The sequence below is a fragment of the Gymnoscopelus microlampas genome, assembly GCF_963454915.1.
Source record: "Gymnoscopelus microlampas genome assembly, chromosome: 8".
Taxonomy (NCBI): domain Eukaryota; kingdom Metazoa; phylum Chordata; class Actinopteri; order Myctophiformes; family Myctophidae; genus Gymnoscopelus; species Gymnoscopelus microlampas.
This window is the reverse complement of record NC_139945.1, coordinates 14569938-14596724: the sequence shown is the minus strand read 5'-3', so window position 1 is coordinate 14596724 and position 26787 is coordinate 14569938. Positions and strand designations below refer to the sequence as shown.

The following is a 26787-nucleotide window of genomic DNA, read 5'->3' as shown; positions in this document are numbered from 1 at the left end:
TTGTAGAATCGGCCTCAGGTCTTAATGGGTTAAATATGGATTTTAACCAAATATTCTTTGGCTGGTGGCATCGAAAAACCCTGCGATAAGTTTTCTCAACTCTGGTTTATTCGATTAGACTCATAAAAGGTGCCCACCACAACCACTGCAGCGGTCCAATGCATTAAGCCGCACCGCTTCCTGTTTTGTATGTTTGCATGTAACCACAGCTTTAATTGTCAAAAACTGGAAGACGTGAAACTAGAAATGCCTTCTTAATCCAAATCCTCTCCCCATTGTTAACCGTGACAATGGGGGAGGAATCCAGGACAACCGCAGTCAACAGCAGAATGGCTATTTGAAACCATTTAGTTGACACAGAAAAAAGGGGCCAGCAATTTGTTGCTTTCACGTGTAACGTTACATAGACGCATAGGTGGCGGGTAATGAAGGCTAGGGTAGGCTAAGCCTTCCCAAATGTTATGCTGGGAAATTCTGGGAATTGTGCAAATTATATATAATATACGTGCGCAGCATTATTTAGTTATTGTTTTGATAATAAATCAGTAAAAACAGGCAAAAATAAGAATTAAATAACCTAACCCTAACCTAACCCTAACCCTATAACCGAAATAAAGTAACCAAAAAGAAACTAACAAAATCCAGCCAGAAACAGCAATTTTTACCTTCGCACGTGGCCGACCCCCAGTCTTCCCAATTGTCAAGCTTACCCGCCGCCTATGCATAGACGCTAGCCTGCACCCACAAGGGAAGACATTTCTCTATGGAAACCATTACATTAATTTCAAGGCAATTTCAATGCATGCATTTATGTATGCATACTGTGTGACTGACACACAGTATATACATGCACACGCATGCACGCACGCATACGCACACACATACAAGGGGTACAACGGATCAAACTAATTGATTGGGGGGGGGGGTGCATTATATCCGGTATATGGTGCCTGCTGCCTGGCTGCGCGGGTGAAAACTTCCTCACGACAGCTCGCCTCTGAAAACGCAACCCTCTGGGGGTTGGTGCATGGATCGTGTTTGTTTACACACACGATCCGACCATGGATTATAATGGATATAACATTTCTGTGATAGGTTGAAAATGTTATAAAACACCAATCTATAAAACAAAAAAAAATAAAAAAATAAAACACCGGATCTAAGGCCTGCCCACTTGTAGGCCACTTGTAGGCCAATGTGCACACGTTCTGAATGACCGTCCCGACAGATTCAGATTGCGAAGCTCTGAATCTGTTCTTGAGAGGTTACCCGTAGAGCTATGGTTATGGCACTCAACGCATGTATTGCCGACGCGGAGGAGCGCCACGATGTCACCGTCAACAAACACGGAAGAAGTGGTAAGAAGGGAGCAGCAACTCCATGCAAGTGAATGAGCATGGATTTCCGGTTACCACTCTAGTTCTTTTTATGTGTCATGATCCAAGGAATGCAGGGGGAAAAGTTCAAGAGTTATAGGCCAAAAGCTGAAGCGGCTGCCCCTCCCACACCCGCTCACGAGTATATAAATAGACCGTCTGCTCTAATATGCAAGTTTTAATACAGTGGTTGTCAAAACCAGTTATAGGCCAAAAGCTGAAGCGGCCTGTTATAGCTCCACCATGAGGCCTACTTGAAAGATTGCTCACAGACAGACTCACGGGAGCGAAAACATAATCCCTGCCTATGGCCGCTCCGGTCTGGTGGAGATAAAAACATAAAATATGCAGTACACACTGTACTTTTAGACTTGGTCTTTAAAAGTTTTTTTTTAAGTGAACAAACAATTCATATTACCCGTTGTGTCTGTTTTGGCCTTTCTCCAAGTCCTCTGCATTCCCATGATGCAATTCGCAAGCAAGCATCGGCTAACGTCTGCGTCACCGAGGGGCTTTCTTCACTCAGTACTCCATAATACCTGGTGCACATTATACAACTTGACACAACTATTAGTCAGAGAGCATGTCAAATGCAAGTTTCTGAATCTCGCCGCTCTTTCTGTTCTAAAGAGTAAGATATAACTAGGGAACTACGCACAGACTGGGTGGGTACCTGCCTCAAGCAATCGTCCCAAAGCATTAAGGAATGCCTCCAGGCTTTGGGTGAACAATGGACAGATATTAACGGAATATTACATAACATTACTTACTCCCTCAGCTTGCCGCTTCATGTCTGTTCTACAGTAAACATCTTACCAATTCGCGATTTGCGAGTGGGCTTGTTTGCCGGGGGGAAGAACTCCCGAGTGACGCGTATGCGATTCTTGATGCCAGCCTCTGAGCTGTGTGATCAAACTCAAGAATTTCCGCCACCTTGTCTCTACTCACACCTGCGAAAAGTATTAATAGAAGGTGTATGTATGGCATTGAGTTCTGTGAATGGGAGTGAGTCTGAGCCGGGGGGGGGGGGGGGCAGAGCAAGAGGAGGAGGACGAGAGGAGACTGTAGTGTAGTCATATTTCAGCCTCCGTAGCTGCGTGGGTCGCTCTGCCGCGTCTCGTCATTGTCGTTGTGGGCGGAAGAGAGGGAGAAAAAATGCAGAACAAAGGACTCCCCCAGAAGGCTACAGAAGCCTATTTTTTATTTGTATTTTTCTGCTCGCTTTCTCCAGCTGTGCTGCTAACAGCCATTGGTGGAATGCTTCTGAAATCAACCACGTTAATGTACAAGGCAGTCACTCCCGAGAGCACACACAGTCGCCGCTGACAGAGCCAAGGAGGAAACTGAATAAAAAAACTGAAGTAGACCCCCAACCTCCAGCCCGCCACCACTCCCAGACTACCTGATTTGCTTTTCCTGAGGCTTCGTCCTCTTCTAAGCTGCGGTCCCTCCTGTGACGGCGCGGTGTGGTGCGGACATCACTGGGGCTTATTTGTTGAAGGGGTTGCCGGGGAGACTGGCTGTGTGGGAAGGCTGCGTTTTGGAGCCCGGAGGAGGGAGGGAAGGAGGGTGTGAGTGAGCGAGCAAGAGAGAGAGAGAGAGAGAGAGAGAGAGCCGTCTGCCGCTGCAGAGAGCAACCGTCGCCGCGGAGCAGACGAGGAGCTGAGCCAGGCTCTGTAAACATGGGCTCCGCGCCACAACACGTTCCGTGAATGCCGCCGCCAGCCAGCCACCACCACGCAGGAACTGAACCCCGTCCTCGTCCTCCTGCCCCCCTGCACCATCGCCACTACCACCACGCGCTCCGTCAGCCTTCCTGGACACTTTGTGCCAGAGTCCGTGGAAAGCGGGGCGAGCAGCAGTAGCGAGAGGTTGAACCCGGGGCAGATGTGGCTGCGCGGCAGGGTCATGTGGTTTCTCATGAGGGCTGGTTGAAGAAGTGAAAGAGGGCGGGGGTGGGGGGGGGGGACGGGGGTCTGTCGGACCCAGGAGCACCCCTGGTCCTTGTTTCGCTGTGACTGCATGACCAGCCGCATCTGAATGAGAAAAAAGCTATGCGGGCAACAGTAAGTAAGCAGAGAGATTATTTAAAAAATCTGTTTTACAGTCTCTTTTTTTGTTTTGGTTTCAATGTCTACTGTATGTCGAGGAGCGGCACATCATTGATGTCTTATTGGCTGCTTAGTGCATGTTAAACTGGAGAAGAGGCGAACAAAATGAAAACAAAGGCATTTTCTTCACGTGGGGGGTAGGGGGAGAGATGAGAGAAAGAAAAAGCGGCGTGACTTTGATTCAATCAGACCTCCCTCTCCTACACCTCACCCCCCCTCGCTCACGACACCTGCACGCTGTACACTTGCGACCGCGTCTCTTGTGTGGGTGTATGGGGGTGGGTGTGTGTGTGTGTGTGTGTGTGTGTTTGAGGTGCGTGCACTGTGCCGTGGCAGTCGGAGTGCTCCCACGTCTCCCTGCTGAGCTCATGAATGGAAGTGGCGATGTCAGAGATGGAAGTGCTAATGATCGCCGTGCTGGGAGAGAGCCACGGCCGTAGCCCTTTGCCATGGGAGCATAGGTGCTTTTGTGACGCCAACTTCCACAAGAGCGAGGTAAACGGGCTGCCATACGCAGCATGGCACAGAGCCACGTAAGCGTAGTTATGTGCACCGTTCTGGAGTAGATGTGACCAGAGGAAGGATGTGGCTCGTTGGAGGAGGCAGGCAGATATTTTTACGATCTGGATGAACTGAACAAGATGATGATAAGGAGATAAACTGCCGTAGTTCCTTTTGTGTCTATTTTCATGAGAATTGCCTTGCATGTTTTTTTAAGAAATGGTCATACATACAGGGAAAATAGTTTCATTAAAGCGCAATTACACTTTGGTAGAGATTTCAGGTGAGATGTTACCTTGCCATGATGTAACTCCAAATATTCGAAAGATATTTCCAATATTTGGAAATATCTGTTGATTAGAAAATGTCTCTAAAATGTGTCTCCTCATGTTGACTTACATTGCACTGTAAAATAGCTCTCAAAGTCATTCTTTTAGAACACAACCAGATTCTGCCAATCTACAGTACAACATCACAAAACCCAGTAGGGTATTTTTTAAAGATACAAATACCAAAATGTATATGATTTATTAACATTTTTATACCGTACTGGGTTTTGTGATGTTATATATTTGCAGAATCTGCTTTGTTTGCATTCGTTTGTGTGCTAAAAGAGACTCTGAGACTTATTTCACCATGCAGTGTAAGTCAATGACTATGACTATTTGGTATTTTCAGTTTCTAATCAACAGAGCAAGATACCCTGACAATATTTGTTACATCATTACACAACCGAAATCTAGGCCTGTCACAATTATTACATAATTGCCTAATAGCAATTATTTGAGATCTCAAATTATTTTTGAATAATCATCATAATTGTGATCATCATTTCCATGTTAAAAAAAATTCATATTTTCAAAAATAGTGGAAATGGTAGGATCAAAATGGATGGGCTATTTCCACTATTGTTTATTTTGAAGTATAAAGTAATTAGATATGTGTTACTTGTCATATCTGCCGTGTGCAACTTTTGTTTACAAAGGCTAAGTAAAACTTCAGAATCGTGACGGTACTGAAACCTCTACCAAAGTGTCAAATGCGCTTTAAGCCATCCCTTTGGTGATATATAATAACCTTTAGAAAAATGGATGAAATGTTCGTGATTATGCTTGAATCTAAATGGGCTCTGTTTTGCAGGACTCGAATATCGCTTGGATTTTGAGCAAAGTGCTACAGTACAGGAATGCAGGAATTATAATGCTACAGTACAGGAATCTCTAGAGAGGTGTGAGATCTTAATTGGATGGCACTTAAATAGGTGTTGCTTGGGGGGAAAATTGCTTCCACCTTGAATTGAACTTGGATTGTGTCGCGAGTTTGTGACATGAAAGTCATTTATGAATATGAACAGCTGTGTTTGGATACTGGTTCTGTGCCTTCAAGTTTAGGCTAAAAGCTGCTGTTTTGAAATTAAAAAATAATTAAGTATCATACTTTGATAATTACATACATTAAATCCGGGAAAGCATTCTTGTCATTTTAGATTTTAGCTATAAAGCATAATGTTTCTCAGAAAACTCTTAGGATTTAGAACAATGGTTTAGAACAGTGGTTCTCAAAAATAGCAGATGTACAAGCTCACTTGTACATCTGCTATTTTTTAAGCATCTTTTTTAACACAAATCTTCTCTTCTGGGGGTCCCTGGCACAAAACATTTTCAGATGGGGGTCCGCAGCCAAATACATAAGTTGGGCATGAAAATGTTTGAGAACTACTGATTTAGAAAGCATTTGTAGAATCGGCCTCAGGTCTTAATGGGTTAACAGCATTTGGACACCTTTTCAAGAAATGATGAAGGCTTTTTTTTTAAGGCTGGAAACTCCATCCTCTCATTAACTTGGCACATGCAATGGTGTTGGATTCCATTCCGGTGATGGGGGAACTCCATGTCGGGATTTCTCTGTCGGTACAGTTTATTGCCGTTGACCACATGGAGTTGAATGAACCTCACTGCTTCATTTATTTAAAGGGCCGTTCCAGCACTCTGTTTGGTTATGGTCATTTGAGCATTTGAATTGAATATGACATTAATATTGAACAATTGGCTGTTATGAACAAACCCCTTTGCATTTTCCATTCCATAGATTAACAAAAACCCTGGCTTTTAACTCTCCTGACGTGCTTAAATGTTATTGCTATACTAGATAGTAGCCACTAAATGTTTATGGCATAATTGTCCTCTTCCCCCTTAGTTAGAAGAACACACACACACACACACACACACACACACACACACACACACACACACACACACACACACACACACACACACACACACACACACACTCTCAACTCCACTTACATACCCACGTCTCTGCGTTAACAAATTATTAGAATGGAATAAAGTAACCATCCGACTTCTTCGCGTAATGTAGTTATGCAAGTACCATCATACAATTCGTTAAAACTCACATTTGTTGGCGTAACCGTCTGGCTGGTAATCCTGACAGCGTCTCGCGGGTTCGACTCCCGAACCCGACGGCCTTTGCTGCATGTCACTCCCCATCTCTCTCTCCCCATTTCTTGTCAGCCTACTGTCCTATCAATAAAGGCGTAAAAGCCCCAAAAAGTATCTTTAAAAAACAAAAAAAAATCACATTTGTTTGACATTGGGCACAGTGTGCCCAAGATGAGTGGAATCCCTTATCGATAAGTGGAATCAGTTATCGCATTTTACTTTTCCTTCGACCACGAAGATTGAGATCCACTTTAAAATAACACTGTTCTTTCCGAGAAGTTGTTTGGCTTGTTGACCAAAGCTCATTGTTCCCCTTAACCAGTGGTGGAAAAAGTACTCGCATTTTAAGTAAAAGTACCAATACCACAATGTAGAAATACTCTGCTAAAAATAATAGTCAGGTATTCAAAAGTATTAGCATTAAAATATACTTAAGTGCTGAAAGTAAAAGTACTAATTTTACAGAATGTCCCAAGTTTCCAAATGTATAAAAATGCTTTGAAAATAGCCGATCTACAAGCTCACAACGCATCGCAAAGCGCTGTGAGCTTGTAGATTGGCTATTTTCAAATAAGTATGCATAGGGCTGAAGTGGTTAATGTATGTTTTGTAATAATAATATAAATCTACAAAGTAACTAGTAACTAAGGTTTTCAAATAATTGTAGTGGAGTAAATAGACAGTATTTGCCTCTGAGATTTAGTGAAGTAAAAGTATTGAAAATTGGAAACACCCCAGTAAAGTAAAAAATCCTCAAAAGTGTACTAAAGTACAGTTACTTGAGTAAATGTATTTAGTTACTTTACACCACTGCCCTTAAAGGAGGAGTTCACCCAAAAAATGACTTATTTTCTATCAATTGCACACCCTGTGAAGCCTTGAATCCATGGATTCTTTTTTGTTTTTGTCGCATTCCTAAGCTAATAATTTGATTCCCGTCTCCTACCGGCTAATGTATCCGGTAGGAGACACAAAGTAGATTATTTGAGTCTCCTACCGAAAATACATACGGTCATCAAATTATTGTCTTAGGAATGCCACAAAAACAAAAATAAATCCATGAAATCAAGGCTTCATGGGGTGTGTAATTGATAGAAAATAAGTAATTTTTTGGGTGAACTCCTCCTTTAACCACACCTGGTAGCTCTCTTTACACAATTCCCCATCACTTGATCAAGACGCAATCAACGTGTCACTGTAAAGTAGTCCGATACCTTCAGGTGTTCAAAGCACAGCTGTCTTGACTAAATTGAAAATTTTCATTCAGCACACGGGTGCGCAGGCTGGTAAGAATGCTTAAAATCATATCCCAGACAGTCTAAAGAGAGAGAGAGAGAGGGCCCTTAAACACCACACAATATTTATGAGCACAATTTAATATGGCCAGTCGATATGGCTTAAGTGATATCACCATATTTCCGGATCAAATGCCAATTTTTTTTATCAGTATTTCCTTTAAACAAACACAATTTCTCATTAACGCTATGTGCTTCCTTCCATATTATATTGTATTTCTCTTTATTAACTCAGAATATCCAAATGTCCAATTAGGCCTATGCCAAGAAATATTGTTCAATGAATTGAACACAACACACGGCGCAAAGCTTTGAGGCTGATTCTCCATACTGTAACTGAGTGCTTTGCTGCTGCATGAAAGTATGTTTGCCATGAAAACGATAAAATATACAAAGCTAAGCTTTGAATCTATACCTTAAGACTTCTATCCCACGATTTTTGTAACCAGTGCCAATTTTTCAACCAGTGCCAATGCCTACGCTGTAATGCTGGGCGCTACTCTCCCTGACCAGGGGGAGGCAGTATAGAGACCAGGATTACTGCATGTTTTTTGTGAGGGTACCTACTCTAGGGGACATGGGGAGAACGTGCAAACTCGACACAGAAAGGCCCTTTCGCCAACCCCACCTAGGGTATAGAGCGTCGCAGTTCCGCCACTTCCTGGTGCCGGAAGTAAATACTCGATGCATTTTTCCCATTGCCTTTTCCAAAAATATTTATATCAATCAATTTAAGCCTAGAATCAAGCCATCCAGGATCCTGGTGAATCATGACCATAAAACCTTTTTTCTGTGATTTCTTTTTATTTTATATTTAATGATATGATATACTATATTTAATAAATACCCTTTGTTTTGCCGTTTTCAAAAAGGTTTTTTCACAGAATCAAACGTTTTTATGGTCATGATTCACCAGGATCCTGGATAGCTTGATTCTAGCCTTAAATTAATTTATATAAATATCTTTGTAAAAGTCAATGGGAAAAATGCATTGAGTATTTACTTCCTGCACCAGGAAGTGGGCGGGAACTGCGACGCTCTATGGGCACTGATGACACGGAGGAGAGCACACGCCCCCAGTGTCCCCGGCAGTAATCAAACCCAGGACCTTCTAGCTGTGAGGCGACAGCGCTACCATGGCCCTAACTTAAGACAGTTCTGTGGTTGTATATGGAAAGAGTGGTCGGCCAACGTGTTTTAGATCTATACTAGGGCAATAGTTTCACTTGTATGGCCATTTGGGGCGGAACTGGTTTGAAGACAGCCGTTCTTAATGTCCCTGTTATCCAGGTTAGGTTCACTGTTCAGAAATATTTTTTCCCCTTCAACCCCCTGCTTTACACTCATACAGGCAACACACACTCACACCCAGGAGCTGAAGCAGTTGGGGTAAAGTGCCTTGCTCAAGGGCACTGTGGGAGTGGTGTGTGTGTGTGTGTGTGAGTGAGTGAGTGAGTGAGGTATTGAGTAAGGGCCGAGGTGGGGAGGCAGTGGGTGTTGCTCATTCACTCACTTCCCCACCCAGATTTTTGCTGCCTGTGGGGGATTAAACTGGCAACCTTCCGTCCACAAGCACGCTCCTCTATTAGGTTAGATTCTGAAGTTCATCTGTGACTTTCTGTCGAACATTTCTGTTCAGTCTAGCTCAGTGCCTCATATTTAGCATCACTAACACTAAAAACATCTTTCTCTATGGAGGTGATGGGGAACGTATATCTTCAACAATAGGTTACTGCTAGCCTGGTAAACCAGGCCTAGGTTTACCAGACGAGGTTACTGCCCTTGTTATCATCATTCTATTTACAAGTGGTCTTTTCATAGGGAATGCAGTGGGAGAGCAAATCCACCTGTGTGATTTGATTAACATTAACCGTGGCGTCCCTTAATGTTAAAACAAAATCTAAAATGATAGCCAATAGCCAATCTAGATTTTCTGCGAAGTAATTTGGTTTAAGATCGAAAAATGCACTGGATAGGGTTTAATTGGTTAAAGTGTCTTTATAGGTGAGGGTGAGTGATAACGTTTCTGAACAGCAGAGAATATTCTCTTATATTCTTTCGCAGATTTAGAAAAGCTGCGATATCACTCGAGTGTGTCATTCCACATGTTTGTTAGCGTTTTTTTTTTTTACTTTTTGGTTCTGCAGGGCCTCTGAGTGTTAAGGCTGGTGTCCATGTTTGTAATGTGTTTTTTTTTAGAATTTCAAAAGGGCTCTTTCACATTGGTTTTTGCTTTCATCCCCAAGCAATGAACCAGCACATAGAAATTAAAAGACCTGCTTGGACCACATTATTATTCTTTCTTTTGAATTCTTTTGAAGACCATGCAATTAACAAATGAGCATTTTAAACCCTCACTAACACTAACCTCAGTAAAACTATGCCTACCCCTAACCTCAAGAAATACTATGCGTAAGCTTACGAATGCCAAATCATGATCACCTCAACACATCGTTGGGAACAGGGATCGAACCAGTGACCTCCGGACTCATAGGCTGCCTTTCTTCTCATTGAGCTAGAGATATGATAGCCCTGGTAGTGTCTGTTGATATATATATATAAGTCTTTCCATCCCTGATGGACCAAGCCTCTGTTTTGCTAACTACTCTAGATCACTGGTTCCCTAACCATCTACCAATAGAGAAATTGTACGTGTCCTCGGAACAGAAACTAGTGAAAGTAGCCGATCTACAAGCTCACAAAACGTTGCTATCTGAAACGTTTTGAGATTGTAGATCGGCTATTTTCATAATGAAGTATGTCATACATTGAAAAAACATACTCTCAAATAAGCATTTCATGTTATCTTTAACAATTGCACATGCATTCATTGATACAGTCATGTTGTTTGCAATGCACTTTAAATTAAGTCTGCATGACGACCTCGCAGTTGTCTGCCAGATGCTGTAGAGAGAAGCCATTGGACCGACAGACCTGAACTGGTGAAAAAGGAGCTCACACAGATGATACAGTTTCACGCAAATAGCTGAAAAATCCTGGGTTTAAGTGTTTCAAACTGCTCAAAATTGCGGACAATCTAAGGGCGGAGCTTACTGGTCAAAGTGATACAAGTGTTCCTCATGAGTCAAGGCACAAGTGTAAGCAAGTTTCACGACTTTCGGCCAAACAAGTTATGACTTATGCCTGTTTAAAGTTTTCAAAAAATTGCTATAGCGCCCCCCCTTTGGCCAATTGAAGTAAGATTGGTTTCAGTGATATTTGGAATGACCCTCTATATTTCTGCAAAGTTTCAAAGAAATGTGAGTCTGCATGTATGTGTTAGGGGCAGATGAATAATTTTCATAACACTGCAATAGTTCAAATCTATCTCCTCCTGGGACTTTTGAGTAATCTGCACGAAACCTTTTACACATGAACTTTGGACCTCTGCCGACAAAACGTTAGTGGCGGATTTTCCATAAGTGAAAGAATGAAGCTTTTTAGAGCCAATGACTGTTTTTCATATAATTCAAAATGGTGGGAGATCTAAAGGTCAGAGGTCAAAAGCCAGAGTGTGAAAGTTGTTCAGCATGAGGAGACGCATATGTGTATTTCATTTTCATGGCTGTAGGTCAAACAGGGCATGAGTTGTACCTGTTCAAAGTTGGCATTTTCAATTGAGTGCTATAGCGCCACCCTTTGACGAATGAGTGTGAGAATTATTTCTCGATCGTTTTTCATGACCATCTGCCATATGGCCGAGTTTCGTAAAAAGCGTATGCACGGTTAAGCCAGAACTGGCAAAAACGGCAGAAGAAGAAGAAACAGAATAATGCCAATAACAAAACGGAGCCTTGCTCTGCAGAGCCTGGCCCCGTAATTTCCGATCTACATTAAAATGACTCGAAGATTGGCTATTCCACGGACGACAATATATGCCTAAATTGTAATCCTAATCCAATTAATGGTTTACTTTTTATTCTTCAGTTTTCTAGTATTGTTGTTGAACTGTCCCCTCTTCGTCTCTACAGGTAATCCTGGTGCAGGTAAACCCAGGTGAGGCCTTCACTATTCGACGAGAGGATGGTCAGTTTCAGTGTATCACAGGTAAGAACGTCCTCTTACTAATCTCATGTTTTAATGTGCTGGCTCCATACAGGTGTTGTTGTATTTAAGACACTCGTACACGGTGAGCCTCTTGTAGAGGCCACTGAATGTGACACTGCTGTTTTTTCTTTCACTGAATACACAGTTCAGAATGTGGCACAGGTTTTACGGCGCGCATCTGCAGGAGTCATTTATAAGAGGCTTTCCCTGTTTGTGTGTTTGTCCTGAGCTAATCTGACAAAACCGCTGGAGCAGTCAACAAGCACCACAATGTCTGCAGTATATGTACTTCCACGATTTTGTTTCACGTACCAAATGTTTTTTTAATTTTGTAAGGGAAGTCATTGGGGGTTTGGATCTGGGCTGAAACCTGGCACCAAATATGGAGACGTCATAGACAGACGTCAGACATCATCTTAGATGACTTGACGTCACACGATGGACGCATGAAGTCTGAGCGCCACATTGGAGCCACACCATTTGCCATATGGATCCCTACATCCCACATGATTCGATTTTTTTCCCCATCACATCCAGGCAATAACCAAAACAAACGTCAATCCATCCCATTTCAGTCACCGACTCTACCTCCCCCCGCATTGTTCGGCACGTCCGTTCAATTTGACAGATGATTGAGCAAGCTAGCCGCGCGCTGATACACTATCATGATGTAAAATCAACGTTTGCTGTAATTGCATTGTGCCCGGGGGTGGCTGTTTAGCTCCGGCATGGCATATAAAGGATGGGTGTTTGAATGAGATGTGTTACACGCGGTTATTTGTCCTGATGGCAATCAAGTAGCCCCCCCCCCCAGCCTCTCCACCACCACCCGCCCCCGGATGTCTGTCTGTGTGAGCACACTGGCATCGTGACAATGAAGTCTGACGCCCGACAACGATGTTGGCACAGCAGTCAATGGAGAAGGAAGCTGGGGGGGAGTGGCGTGACAAGTGGAACCGTGGTGGGGCTGTAATTGTAAATTGTAAATAAAGGATTATGATGAACTGTAGTCGCCGCGCCCCCCCCCCCACTGATATTGATTCGACAATGATGTGTTTTGTGCGGGTGATTTGCGGCGGTCCTCTTTGTCTAACCCATTAAGACCCGAGGCCCGATTCTAAGAATGCCTTCTAAATCAGTAGTTCTCAAAACACTTCCAATATTTAAAAAAAAATCACACCCTGTGTGAAGTGAGTGGTGCCTTTGATGAGCCCCGTATTGACCCCCGTATTGATGTTGTCATCAATGTTTGTGGACAGACATACATACATACGTACGTACATACATACATGCATACATGCATACGGACACACGGACACACGGACAAAGTCATGTATAGGAGTGGTTGCCTTCGGCACCACTCAAAAAAGATCAAAAGTAGCAGATGCATATACAAGCTTGAGCTTGTACATCTGCTATTTTTGACTAGCCTGCGGCTAAAATCTAACATGACATGGACGCATTCCCGATGTTAATGGGTTAATTCAGTGTCCAGCATACTGTAGCGCCAAGAGGCTGCAATTTGTGTAGAAGCTCGAGGAGGAGCTGTGTCTGGAATCTCAAGTGTACAATTATTTACAGGGTTTGTAATTGTTACCACTCGCTCCACTCGCGTTCCTCCTCGTATTAATATCTTCCCCAGCCTTTTCAATCTGATTTAATAACACATGTTGATGAACACGAGGCTCTGCATTGCTTGACAGCCTTGACATTCCTCCGAGCTCACGCTGATTTTAATTGAATTCAACCACTTCCAGCCCTATATACTTACTTACTTGATTTCTGCGAATGTTCGCCCTGGAACAGGGACGCAAGGATACAAGGGATTAAACTGTCCCAGTACGAGGTGCAGTCAGACATTAACCCATTAAGACCTGAGGCGATTCTTAAAAAAATCTAAATCCTAACATTTTTTTGAAAAAAAATGTTCACGATTTTTCAAAAATAGCAGATCTACAAGCTCATAGCGCGGCACTCGGTGCCGCGCTATGAGCTTGTATATCTGCTATTTTTGAATAGCCGAAGAAATCTAAAGTGACACAGATGCGTTCCAGGTCTGAAAGGGTTAAAGGGTGAAAGGACAACACAAAAAAGTCCTGTGGACTTGTTTCCGTTGTGGTCATATATATTCAATTAATCAACATTAGCATACAAAAAATGACAATAATGCATCAACAAATACAAAACACTATGGGCCCTATTTTCGTCGGTGCCTTAGCCATTATCCCTAAACTTCTTTGCCATTTTTTTTTACAAAAAAAAAAAGAAAAATCAAATAGTTTAAATAGCCAATCTACAAGCTCACAACGTGTCGATGTAGATCGGCTAGTTGAACTATTTGATATCAGCTACCTGCAATATATCCGCTACCTACTTAAGAAAGTAGGTAGTTGATATATTGCACTTTTACCTTAGCGCTAGGTCTACTCTTGGTTGCTTGTTTTAGCAGAAAATGCACTTAGGACTTCTGGTGATTAGCAGTTTCGTTCCCTACCTATGCACTAATGCACTTATTGTAAGTCGCTTTGGATAAAAGCGTCTGCTAAATGACTGTAATGTAATGTAAGGCACTGGCAAAAATATGGGCCTTGTGAAGGTACAAAGGAGAAAAGGGAAAAAACGTCAGCAGTGAATGACAGCTCCTTTCTATGGGAAATTGCCGTTACCTCCCCCTGGTCTCCTAATAGATATTTTTCAGGCTAGTTTTGACAGAAACCAGTGATACACATCCTTCAATGGATGGTGTCAGGGCAGAGATGTTATTGAAGATATTTGTACGCAACCCTCTGAGAACCATATTATCTAACATGATTCTAAACTTGACAGAAATCAGAAAAAGACACTTGACAGACTGACAGACTGCACGCGTCTTATATAATAAATAATATCTTTAATATACAAAGAAATCTGAAAAATATCTTTAATATACAAAGAAATCTGAAAAATATCTTTAATATACAAAGAAATCTGAAAAATATCTTTAATATACAAAGAAATCTGCTGACGTATTTAATCATTTTGTGCTTTCAAAAACATTTGAATTTAAATAGCGGAAATAGCTGCTCTACAAGCTTACAACGGGTCACTTTGTGACACATTGTAAGCTTATAGATCTGCTATTTCTGCAATGTTTTTGAAAATAATGTACTGTGTTAACATTTTTCAACATGTAAACGATTATGCAAAATGAATTGTGATTATCTCAAATAATTGCGATTATTATGTAATAATTGTCCTAGCTGCAGCCACACTGGAGGCGTCGTCAATTGGACCCGTCGAAAACCTGTTGACGCGTCTCTCGGAGCTCGGCTCTATTTTGGAGCGTCCACTCACGTGTCACAGTCAGTCAGTCACACGCAGCAGAAAGAGAGCGAATGAATGGATTGACGGAGCACAGTGCGTACACCCAGCGTGCGTCTGCTTGCGTGCGTCTGCTTGCGTGCGTCTGCTTGCGTGCGCGTGCTTGTGTGCGTCTGCTTGCGTGCGCGTGCTTGCGTGTTGTGTGTGTGTATTTTGGTATGTAGGCCTACCTTGCTTAATGCGGGTCGGTGCGAAGCGGTTAAAATACTGTTAAATATGCACTGTATATGCAATGAATGATACACGGAGAGATGAATTCCACGGTGGACTTATTCATTTGGCTGGCTGCTGTGTAAGACGGTGAGCAACGTGCGACATTAACAGACAACAATACAGACGGTACATAACAATACAGTACAACACAACACAGCCAGAAATAAGAGACGATTTGACTCTCCAAAATGAATACTTGACAAACGTCAGGGACTCTCGTAACGATGACGCTCGTGGCCTTTATGTGGCTCATACAGTATACAGAGTTTACCTGCTTTATGCTGTGCCTTCCTAGTGGTGGTGAGTCAACTCGTCTCCGTTTGACTCTGACAACTAAGTCGGCATCGACTTGACTTGACTTTCTTTTTATGCCCCCCCTCCCTCCCGACCCCGTTTTTTTAAATGAAACAGAGTTCAAGTATGAAATGTAGGCTGAACGGTCACACCCCACCTCCATAGGTTTGGTATTTGTAGTGCGCCCCCCATCCACTTATGACAGTATTACAGTAAATATTACCTCAATACTTGCTTTTCGTAGGACAATTCTTATACATATTTTTAAAGGGGGAAAAAGCCACCGTTTCAGATATATGGCTATCTTTAACAAGTCTGTGATTGTGACAGCTGCTAGGGATGCGACTGTTAATCAAACGTATTGATATAAGCGATTATAAAAAAAATATTGATCATTAATCCCTTTTTTGACCACGTCATTATAGATCTGATGGACTAGCTCTGTCAACAATTTTTGCAAGACACAATTATGCGATGACGTCTAAAATAACGCTAAAGTGGTTAATTGATTAGTTGATGTTTTCAATAAAACGCGCTTCTCGATTATTCTAATTTGCTAATTTAGTCTATGAAGAAAATAATAGATAAGCTGCATCCCTAATGGGCAGTGTTTCTGCGACATTTGGGCTTGTTTTTCTGTAAAGTCTTGTAAATATTGGCAGTTAATTATTTTTGGGTGTACAGAAGTCGCTTATTTGGGCTTACCTTCTAATGTTGTTTCTCAAACATTTTCATGTCGAGGACCCCCAAATTAATATGTAATTGTCCGCGTATCCCCATCTGAAAACCCTGTGCCAGGCCCAGAATTGTGTTAAATTCTTCACTCGCGATGCGTTGTGAGCTTGTAGATCGTCAGTTTTCAATTAGCCGATGTATATATGGGTCTAAAATGCTCATGTGTTAGTCGCTTCTTTTTGGGCTTGTTTTTATAGACCCTGGTTGCTTTTATTTCTCTCGCAAAATCTGGCAACAATTCTAATGGACTGCAAACGCACACACACACCGCACACCAGGCTGGGGATAGATTCACCCACCTCCCTCTCCCCCCTCCCCCCTCCCCCCCTCCCACGTCAGCCCCCCGGAGATGAGCTGGAGCAAAGCTCCCCTAATAGGGAGGACGGACATAAAACACGGCCCCTCCGTCGGTGAAGCCGAGACAGGGACTTGTGAGAAGAGGAAGCCTATAGTACACCCGTGTGACTGCCGCTAACTGGCCTGTCACAGGGTGCACTCGTCTCTCTCAGTGACGTGTGTGGAGCGATGACTCACCGCTCGCCGTGTGTGTGTGTGTGTGTGTGTGTGTGTGCAAGGAAGGGGAGGAAGAAGAAGTGTGTTTATTACGTGCGTGGTAGGGTTGAATTTATGGGTGAACTCATGTGTGTGTGACTGTGTGTGTGTGATATGAATGAATGCTTGCGCCTTTGTGTATGTGCGGATGAATTTTGTTAGGTGTTTGTGTGTGTGTGTGTGTGTGTGTGCGGAGCAGTGGTGGAAAGTAACTAAGTACATTTACTCAAGTACTGTACTTAAGTACAATTTTGAGGTATTTGTACTTTACTTGAGTATTTCCCAATTTACAATACTTTTACTTCTACTCCACTACATCTCAGAGGCAAATATTGTACTTTTACTCCACTACAATTATTTGAGAACATTAGTTACTAGTTACTTTTCAGATATAAATTATGATATTATTATGAAACATGCATTAACCACTTCAGCCCTATTTTATACCTAGGCTATTTGAAAATAGCCGATCTACAAGCTCACAACGCGTCGCATCGCGACGCGTTATGAGCTTGTAGATCTGCTATTTTCAAATATTTAGTGCTTTTACTTTTGGTACTTCAAGTACATTTTGATGCCAATACTTTCGTACTTTTACTCAAGTACATTTTTAATTATGAACTTTTACTTGTAACAGAGTATTTTTATATTGCAGTATTGGTACTTTTACTTAAGTAAAGAATTTGAGCACTTTTTCCACCACTGGCACTGCGGAGTAGGTGTTTTACGCACGCACGATTTAACCTTTAACCCTGGAATGGTGAAGCCAGAATGAACCGGCTCACACCGGCGTCTACCTTCCCTCCCCCTCCCTCCCCCTTCTACCACCCCTTACTGTTCCATCCTCCACCTGTTTGTGTATTCATTCATGTGTTTTTGGCAGCCTGGATGTGTGTAATTGGTACGTGTTGACGCGAGACAGACTGCTTAATGTGAATAGGCAATCTTTTCTTTTTAACCCATTAAGACCTGAGTCCGATTCCACAAACGCCTTCTAAATCGGTGGTTCTCACACTTTCAAGATTTTTCAAAAAAAGGTTGAAAAATGGCAGATGTGAGCTTGTACATCTGCTATTTTTGAATGGCCAATGCAAACATCTAAAATGACACGGTAGCTTTCCTGGTTGTAATGGGTTAAATAGGAACTTTAAAATAAACAAGCCCCTTGGCCTCAGATGCTTAGGTGAGCGGGACGCTAATTAGAAAGGGACAATTTAGCACCCTTCCCCCTCGGCTATTATTCTCCTCTTGCCACAAAGAGGAGGCCTTATAAACGCCCACACGACCTCACCGGAACCCGGGCCATATATTAGAAGGACGATGTCGAAGGCAGATATCAGCCTATAGCAGGTAGCTCTTTATTGGCAAATCTTTCGACCAGTGAAGCAAAGTGAGAGAGCGGCAGAGTAAAGAAGTCATTTTGAACAGCATCCTTACTTAAGCCGCTTTTCCATCACAGCTTAAGCACGACACTGTCCCGCACAGTCCAGAAACGCACCGCTTCAAAATGTCTTGCGTTTCCATTGCACAAAAGTCCCCCCTCGCAGAATACCCCCCCCCCTCCACCTCCCTCAGGCTACAGAGTTAGCCTAAATGCTAGCGTGCTTCCTCAGAGCTAGTTTGGCTATTAAGTTATTATTTGGACATGTTCACCCTGACTTTAATCTTCGCTGTTGTTGGGAAGACCTGTGTGGTGTCTAAAAACGTTGCCACCACATATATAAAAAAAATATTATTAGCGCTTAGCGTCGCACATTCAATGTTGCCAGGTTTAGCAGAAAAACAAGCAATCAGGTCTATGAAAACAATCCCAAAAGAAGCGACTATCTACGGTTATTTGAAAATAGCAGATCTACAAACTCACAACGCGTAGTGATGCGACACATTGTGAGTTTGTGCATCTGTTATTTAAAAAAATAATAATAATACAAAAAAATATATAAAAAAAAAAATATATATATATATATATATATATATATATATATTGTATATATAATGTTGGACAAATACATATTCATTTTGGGGTCCTTGACATGAAAACGTTTAAGAACCACTGGTTTCAACAACATATCGAAACAAGCCCCAAATAATCAACTACACTTTAGAAACAAGCAGTGGTGGAAAAAGTACTCTAATGTTTTACTTAAGTAAAAGTATCAATACTGCAATGTAGAAGTACTCTACAGGTGAAAGTCTGGAATTACTTGAGTAAAAGTACAAAAACTATTGGTATCAAAATGTACTTAAGGTACCAAAAGTAAAAGTACTAAAATGTTTGAAAATAGCAGATCTACTAAATAGCCTAGGTATAAAATAGGGTTTAAGTCAAGTGGTTAATGTATGTTTTATAATGTAATCATTTATATCTGAAAAGTAACTAGTAACTAATAAGTTTTCAGATAATTGTAGTGGAGTAAAAGTACTACCAATATTTACAAGCAACTTTACAGAAAAAGAAGCCCAATGTCGCTTATAATAAGTGGACATGGCAACACTGCTGCCGTAGTGGTTACATTTTACAGAGACCTGTGTGGACAGACACAGCTGTGAGCCGACCAATCAGTAGCAGCAGCGTTATACGTCACAGCTTTAGCCCCGCTTGGCCTTGCTCAGACCTACCCAGGACTGGGTACTTTTTAGGCACCAGTTTAGTACCACTTACACACCACTTTGCCCACTTCATTGTAGTGGAAACCGAGGCACAAGTGGGCGGTGTGGTAGGGTGAGGCCATGCATATGGAAAGCCGCCTATTGTTTGCACACCAGTGCTAATCGGCGTTATCTACAAGCTCACAATGTGTGGATTATGATCAAATAATTTGATCAATTATTAAAGGTAGGGTAAGTGATATTTTGTCAAAATAAGTGTTCACTCATTAACCGCCAGAGTAAACATCGTCTATAACCGATCTTGCCAGCATTTTTGAGCATTTTTACTAACCTTTCAATTCGTCCACTCATCGTTTGGCGAAGAGAGCCATCTAGCGTAAACACTGAAAACACACCGGCGGTGTGGCGTTGGAAAAAAACACGTCAAACACGTCATTGGCAGTGAATGAGTTGAATTGCTCTATATTCTGATAGTACTCATTGCTATAGAGTGTTTAGTAACAGGAGTCTCCTTGTCTCTCCAGCTCTTTGGTAAACAGAAAACACATTAGTGTTTGACATGTTTGGAGGTGTTGGAGGAAGGCGACCTGCTGCCCGAGTGCCTGGTCCATCTATCGTTAAGCATAGATGTCGGGTTATTATTATCATTTTTCGGCAGCAGCGGGTCAAGGGCTCAATTGGGTGGGCAGCTGCCCGCGTTGCCCAGCGCAGGCTGCTATGCCTCTGGCTGGGGCTACTCAGCAGCACCAGGACCATTTGGGCTGATTAGTATCTGACTTAGTCCACTGGTGAATCACGTCACCCTGGATGATTCAGCCTGCGCTTAGTGGCTGAAAGCATCCTCCAGCTCCTCTGAGCTTTTTATTGAGCCTGATAGAGATGTGCTTTCTGCCACAAACGCCAAGACAGTCTCTCTGGCACATTGACAATTGAGCTAAAGAGAGCACTGTGGCTTCTCCCTCACTCTCTCTCACGCTCTCCCTCCGTCCGTCCCCCTCGCTCTCTCTCTCTCTCTCTGTCTTTGTCTCTTTCTGTCTGCCTCGCTCCGTTTCATCACTCTCTCTTTCTGTCTGTCTGTCTGTCACTCTTTTTGTCTGCGTCTCTTTTTGTCTCTCTGTCAGTCTCTCCGTTTCTACAGTATCTCTCGCTGTCTCTCAGTCTCCACCACATGTGTGTGTGAGTGCCTGGCTGAAGGTCCTTACACAACAGAGGCGTTTTCTTTAGTCTTTGAATATCTATTTTTTGGAACAGTTGTGTGTCTTGACTATACAGACGTACACACGGAACGCAAATATTACATTATGCAGCAATAAAGCGACATGATTTCTATTCATAACAAGGTCGTTTTCCTGAGCTTCTGTGCGCTGCCAGGATGGTGCTGTGTTGAACACCTGCCCCACTGGGCAGGCAGAGAGATCAACCGTCCATAATGCCCAGGAATTCCACCCAGCACTGGCTGTTTAACCCATTAAGACCTGAGGCCGATTCTACAAATGCCTTCTAAATCAGTAGTTCTCAAACTTTTTTAAGGTTTTTCAAAAATGTTCAAAAATAGCAGATGTGCAAAGCTCGCAGCGCGGACAGGTTTCCACCCGAAAGAGACAATATACTGTAGCAATTTTGTAATCATGGATTGACGATACTGTTTACTATCTATGCTTGCACATTGTTAATACTGTTGACTACTGTGTTCTTGCACATTGGAAAACATAAACACCCATTAATTTTATGAGCTGCAGCCAGGGATGGACCACCACACCACACCACCAGCACTCAGAGACTCTACCAGCCCAACCCATCAAGGCACATAGAAGCAGACGACAAGCCCTTAATATCACCACTTATACTGAGCAATATCTATTCATATTCTGTATCAGGGGTTTTTGACCCAGGGACCACCATCCTGACTAAGAGCAAACCAGGGGACCACCACTATTGTGTTGGGTGGGTCCATCGTAAACCCACCCTACACAGTAGTGGGGGGGGTTTATGCACCATTCCATGGTTAAAGACGCACTGAAGTGACATTTTCGGTCATTTTATTTTGAAGGTTCAGCCCGAAACGTCGGCTCAACGACTCTAAACCAATCAGAAGGTCCCATCCCTTCAGGCTATGGGACGTTGGATCTCAATCACTTCAGCCGTGCTGGCACACGGCTAGTGTTTGTTTATAAGTGAGAGAGAGACGGCCAGTGAAGCACGTTTGCTACTACCTGGCTTATTTCTAACCTATAATGTTTTCAGATACATATTTTAGTGTGCAGATGAAGTTTAAAATTAGTAATACACTCATCTTCAATGAGATTCAAAACGGAGTATCTCTGTAATTAAAATCAGCTGTGTTTGAAGAACGTGCAGCTATGGGAATCAAACAGGTGCATGTAATCAAGATTCATTTATATTCGTGAAGGCTGTATTATGTCATCACGCAGCACGTTTTCGTTTACAGGAAGTAATTAAGATTGGCTTTTTAGGGACTTTAGATGTAAAAATACACAAAAATGGGTTTTTTCCATTTTTTTTGGCATCTATTGTTAGGTATGCCCATATGATGACCACGGATATGCTCTAAAAGTGTGAAAAACATATTTTTCATTTCACTACACCTTTAAGATTAGTTTTTTCCCCCCCTACTTGTTACTCACTAATTACAGGCTACATTCATGAGCTGGACAAAAAAAGCATTTTATTATCAGTCAAGAGTAGGGATGTTCGATATTGACTTTTTTTGCCGATATCCAATATGCCGATATTGTCGAACTCCTAATTTCCGATACGATATATGCAGGCTTTTTCACCAAAAGTCAACTAATTGTCAGGTTAGGTAACAACATCACATATCTAATCAAATAAAATCGCTATAATATCAATATATTATCTGATAAAATACAGTGATGTTAGGTTTTCAACGAAGTGAGTCCTGTGACTCATTGGTGAGTCCCACTAATCTTAGATTATATGTAGGCACATGTGTCACTTTTCCACCGGGACACGCCCCCTCATCTAGACTGAGTGGCAAAACATTGGGCAGCATGGAGCGTTGTAGTTTGGAAGAGCTCGTTGGAAATCACTCAACGGTCCTTCGTACCACCTGCTTCTAAATTGCACATAATGCAGGAGGTTGCAGGGCGTTGCGTTATTGAAAACGAACGCTTCCAAACTCTGACACTTACAAAAAAAAACCTGCGCGGAATTTATTGACAGAAAGTAACTCATAACATGTCTACAGTATGGTGGATTTTTATGAAACAAAAACTTTGCAGATAGAAAGAGGATAATTTAAGCTTTCCGTACAGCTGCTATGTTGGTGAGTTTAACGTTGTTTAATACAAGCAGATAGGACTTTTCTGTTTGGACTTTGGATGTATGAGCTGTCAAGGGCAGAAAGTATTTTTTTGCCACTCAGTGGGTGTTCCCGCATAACTTCCGGGTGCGATGATGTCACGTGCATTGCCTCTATTGCCTTGATGCATATGACATTAACAAGCGTTAACGAGAGTCAGCTCACACACACACACACACACACACACGCAGCACGAAGTGACACTCTGTGAGCTTGTAGACCTGTTATTTTGGAATAGCCAACATGCTACGTTAACTACTCTTGCTGGGGACCCCCTGGAACCCCCCCAACCTGGTGTCATTGTGAGTCATTGTGGGCAGTCGACAGTTGAAGCCAGTTGGGGGGGGGGGGGGGGGGTGTGTGTGTGTGTGTGTGTGTGTGTGTGTGTGTGTGTGTGTGTGTGTGTGTGTGTGTGTTGTAGAATACGTGCATTCACCTACTGAACACATTCCTACACAGATCAATAAATGCTGGAGTGTACTCAAGCGAATAATGATCAATAACTTGGAACCGCGTAAGCGTAGCTCGGGTTGAACATTCTCCCTTTACACTTTGACACTCCCTCCGTGCATGGTTGAAAGGAAACCTCCCATTGACGCTCCCTCTGGGCATGGTTAAAAGGAAAGCTCCCATTGACACCCCCTCTGGGTATGGTTAAAAGGAAAGCTCCCAGACGCTTATCGCAGTCTTTTCTCATGATTCTCAGGTGTTCATGACTCAAAGATGCTCGGCAGAGGTATTGATCATGACGATATTTACCTAACAAGGAGTCTTGTTAAAAGACCTCTCTTGTGTCTCTCTAAACCCACAAAGAGGACCAACAAAAATGATTATGTATGGTAATAATCCTACTACTAAAAGTAATAGTAATACAATTAAGTGATAACAATATTGGTAATATTAATCATCATAATGATATTGACATCAGTTCAATACACAATTTGTAACAATGTTACTTAATTGGCAGATAATCATAAGAATAATAATATTATTGTAATAATTAGAAAATAATGAGTCTTCCTCACCCTTGCATTCACATTCGAAACCCCTTGAATATCCGTGGTAATTAACCACTTGAACCCCAGCATTCCGGTGGGAACATTAGCCAAAAATAGCAGGTCTACAAGCTCACAATGCGTCAACACTGTATATTTCAGTATTATTTTAGTTATGAGGCAAGACCGGTTCAATTGTCACACGATGGATACTGAACTGGCTTTGTGGAAACAAATAGTTGTGTGGGTTAGTTGGTATTTCATTTGATATTGAACTCTGTGTTGAATAGCTATCTGGCCATGATATAAGTCGAAAGATTGTCCATCTTCTTCATCAGTTCTCCTGTGCCCCAGGAGGGCGGTACCCTGAATTGTCGGTTGTTGTTGTTTATTTAATTTACTTTAAGTTTACTGTCATTGCTTGTTGAAAATCATAGTTTTAGCACATAAACACAAAAGGTGTCTTCTCTTCTTCCAGTGTATGAAAAAAAGTCCTAATAATTACTTTCGAGAAAGTGAAATGGTTCGATACACGTTGTATCATCCTTACAATGAAAGTTACACTGAAAGATGTGGCACAGAATAGTGATTTTAAATAAATGGAAGATGGGAGAAGGCAGGCCCACTTAGCCATAGAGGACAGGGTTTCATTGATATTCAAGTTTAAACCAACAAGCCAGAGTGTGATTGGATGACTTGACAAAATGAACACATGTTTGTTTTTTAGTAGTTTTTTTTTCAAATGGTCCAGCGATCGCCTCTGAAGCCCAGCTCTGTATATTGTCATCACTTATTAGTGCAAGGAATGCCACGTGATTCAGGCTTCTTTCACCTCTGCCTCTGATACCACTGGGGATTCCTTTAATGCGTCACAGAAGCCACGAGGAAGTCACCGATTATTTAGCATTCAAAGTTTACTTACACCTGACGTACAGAGCTATTTCTGTATGTTTTAATTGTTCTGTTGTTTACAGAGCAGCTTTTCTTCCTTCCCTCCTGGCGGCACTGCTGCTGACCAAACCCAACACATGCCTGTCTCACCTCACCACTGCCTTCCACTTCCAGTGTTATTATTAGTGTTATACAGTCACTTTTGGGCTTGTTTCAAAAGGGTAGTTGATTATTTGGGGCTTCCTAATGTTGTTTTAAAACAGTTCAAACCGGTGCATGGTTCTCAAACAGTATTTTTATAAAATATATTTTTTTTGGGGAAAATAGCAGCAATGCGCTGCGTTGTGAGCTTGTAGAGCTGCTATTTTCAAATATCCGACGCTCATGTGGCCTACTCCCTTCTTTTGGGCTCGTTTTCGTAGACCTAGTTGCTTATTTCTATCGCAAAATCTGGCAACACCGCTGCCTTCCCGCTTCACACAGCTTGTCTGTCAGAGTTTGTAGGCACCATGTCGGACCCTCTGATAGGACTACGGCAGTGGTTCCCAACATGTGGGCCGAGGCCCATTGGTGGGCTGTGAGGGTATTGGCAAGTGGGCCTCCCAAATAATTGGCAAAACACTACGATTTTAATAATATAACATTCATATGTTTGTTTTTTTGTAAAACCTTGAACATTTTTTTCTCATAGTGATACCATTAAAATAAATAAGAGCTTAAAAGCGTACTGTTGGTTCTTTTGATCTAAGTCGGAACGTAATCGATTGATTGATCATTCAAATAAAACATGCTCTGAAAAATGCACTTGGCCCACCCATCTGACCAGACCACTTACTGTAACTCATTGAGTGGCATTGATGTGTTTCACGCGTTTTACTGCAATGGCGCAACGTGCCAATGACGTGTTTAACTTTTTTTTGGGGGGGGGGGGGGGAAACGTTCAGAAGATATCATCTTTTGAAGATTTGCTGCTCCATTCACTTCTTGTTTAACTTATTACTGAAAAAGGCTGTATCTCGGCTCCTGAGCACTTTTTTTTTACTATGTATTTTTCAATGTTATTATGTTATTTTCAAAAGGCAGACAATTAATGTCAACAAGGTCCAATGACCTCGTTGACATTTGTGAAACCACACAGTGCAACCCTCAGTGATTAGCAACCATCAGGGGATCGATTATACTGGAGATAAATATTCTGTGACTACTTGAAAAAGGTATAAGAAAATTGAAAAATTGCTGGCACAGTTCGCAATATTTTTTTTATTTCATTGGCACTGAATGAGTTAACACTGCTGCCGACCGTGTTATGTGGTCAGATGGGCGGGCCGCAAACGCTTTCAAAAATAGCAGATCTACAAGCGCTTGCAGATCTGCTATTTTTGAAGATTTGTGCAAATTTCTGAATATATACTTTTCAGAGCGAACATTTGTAACTGTCAAATGTCTCAACAAATGTCTTAATTTTTCTGAAAAACTATTGTTGCTATATCAGTGGTGCTCAAAGGTTTTTCTTGTCTAGGATCACCCAAAATTATGTTTTTGACCGCCGATCCCCATAAAAATGTTGTTCCAGGGGAAATCTACAAGATCTGCGCTACAAACTTGTAGATCTGCTATTTTGAATAGCCAAAGTATAGAAATAATGCTTATAGCTAAAATCGAAAATGACACAAATGCGTTCCTGGATTGAATGGGTTAAAGCGGGACCCGATCCAGAAAAAGGGTGTAACTATCAGTGCGTGTCGACCACATAATCCACATAGGGTGGACTGACCCTGGTATTGACCCTGGTATTATCTGCAAGTAGTTCCATGAGGGAGAGCATTTTCTTCTTTGTCCTTGGACCATTCTTCCTCTGGCGTGGTGTTAAACCAATCTCCTTGAAGTGTTTCAAAAGGGCTTGGAGAAGGTTTTTGCTGAACGGAGTTTCAAGTGATAGGAAAAAAGTTTGACTGATCAGAAGTAAATCAACTTGGATGCTGTTGTACACACACACACACAC

General features: G+C 42.1%; 1 protein-coding gene across 3 annotated transcripts in view; it reads left to right on the top strand.

Moving 5' to 3' along the window:
- The window catches only part of fndc3a (fibronectin type III domain containing 3A), a 120200-nt gene that overhangs the window by 25212 nt on the left and 68201 nt on the right, over nt 1-26787 (top strand). For 2 of the 3 annotated variants that reach the window (XM_084065219.1, XM_084065220.1), the window contains exon 3: nt 11717-11792. In XM_084065219.1, coding sequence (XP_083921345.1) covers nt 11717-11792 — 76 coding nt within the window. Of the gene's footprint in view, nt 1-3019; nt 3443-11716; nt 11793-26787 lie in introns of those variants that run through there. The other variant, XM_084065221.1, reaches the window with a different exon arrangement.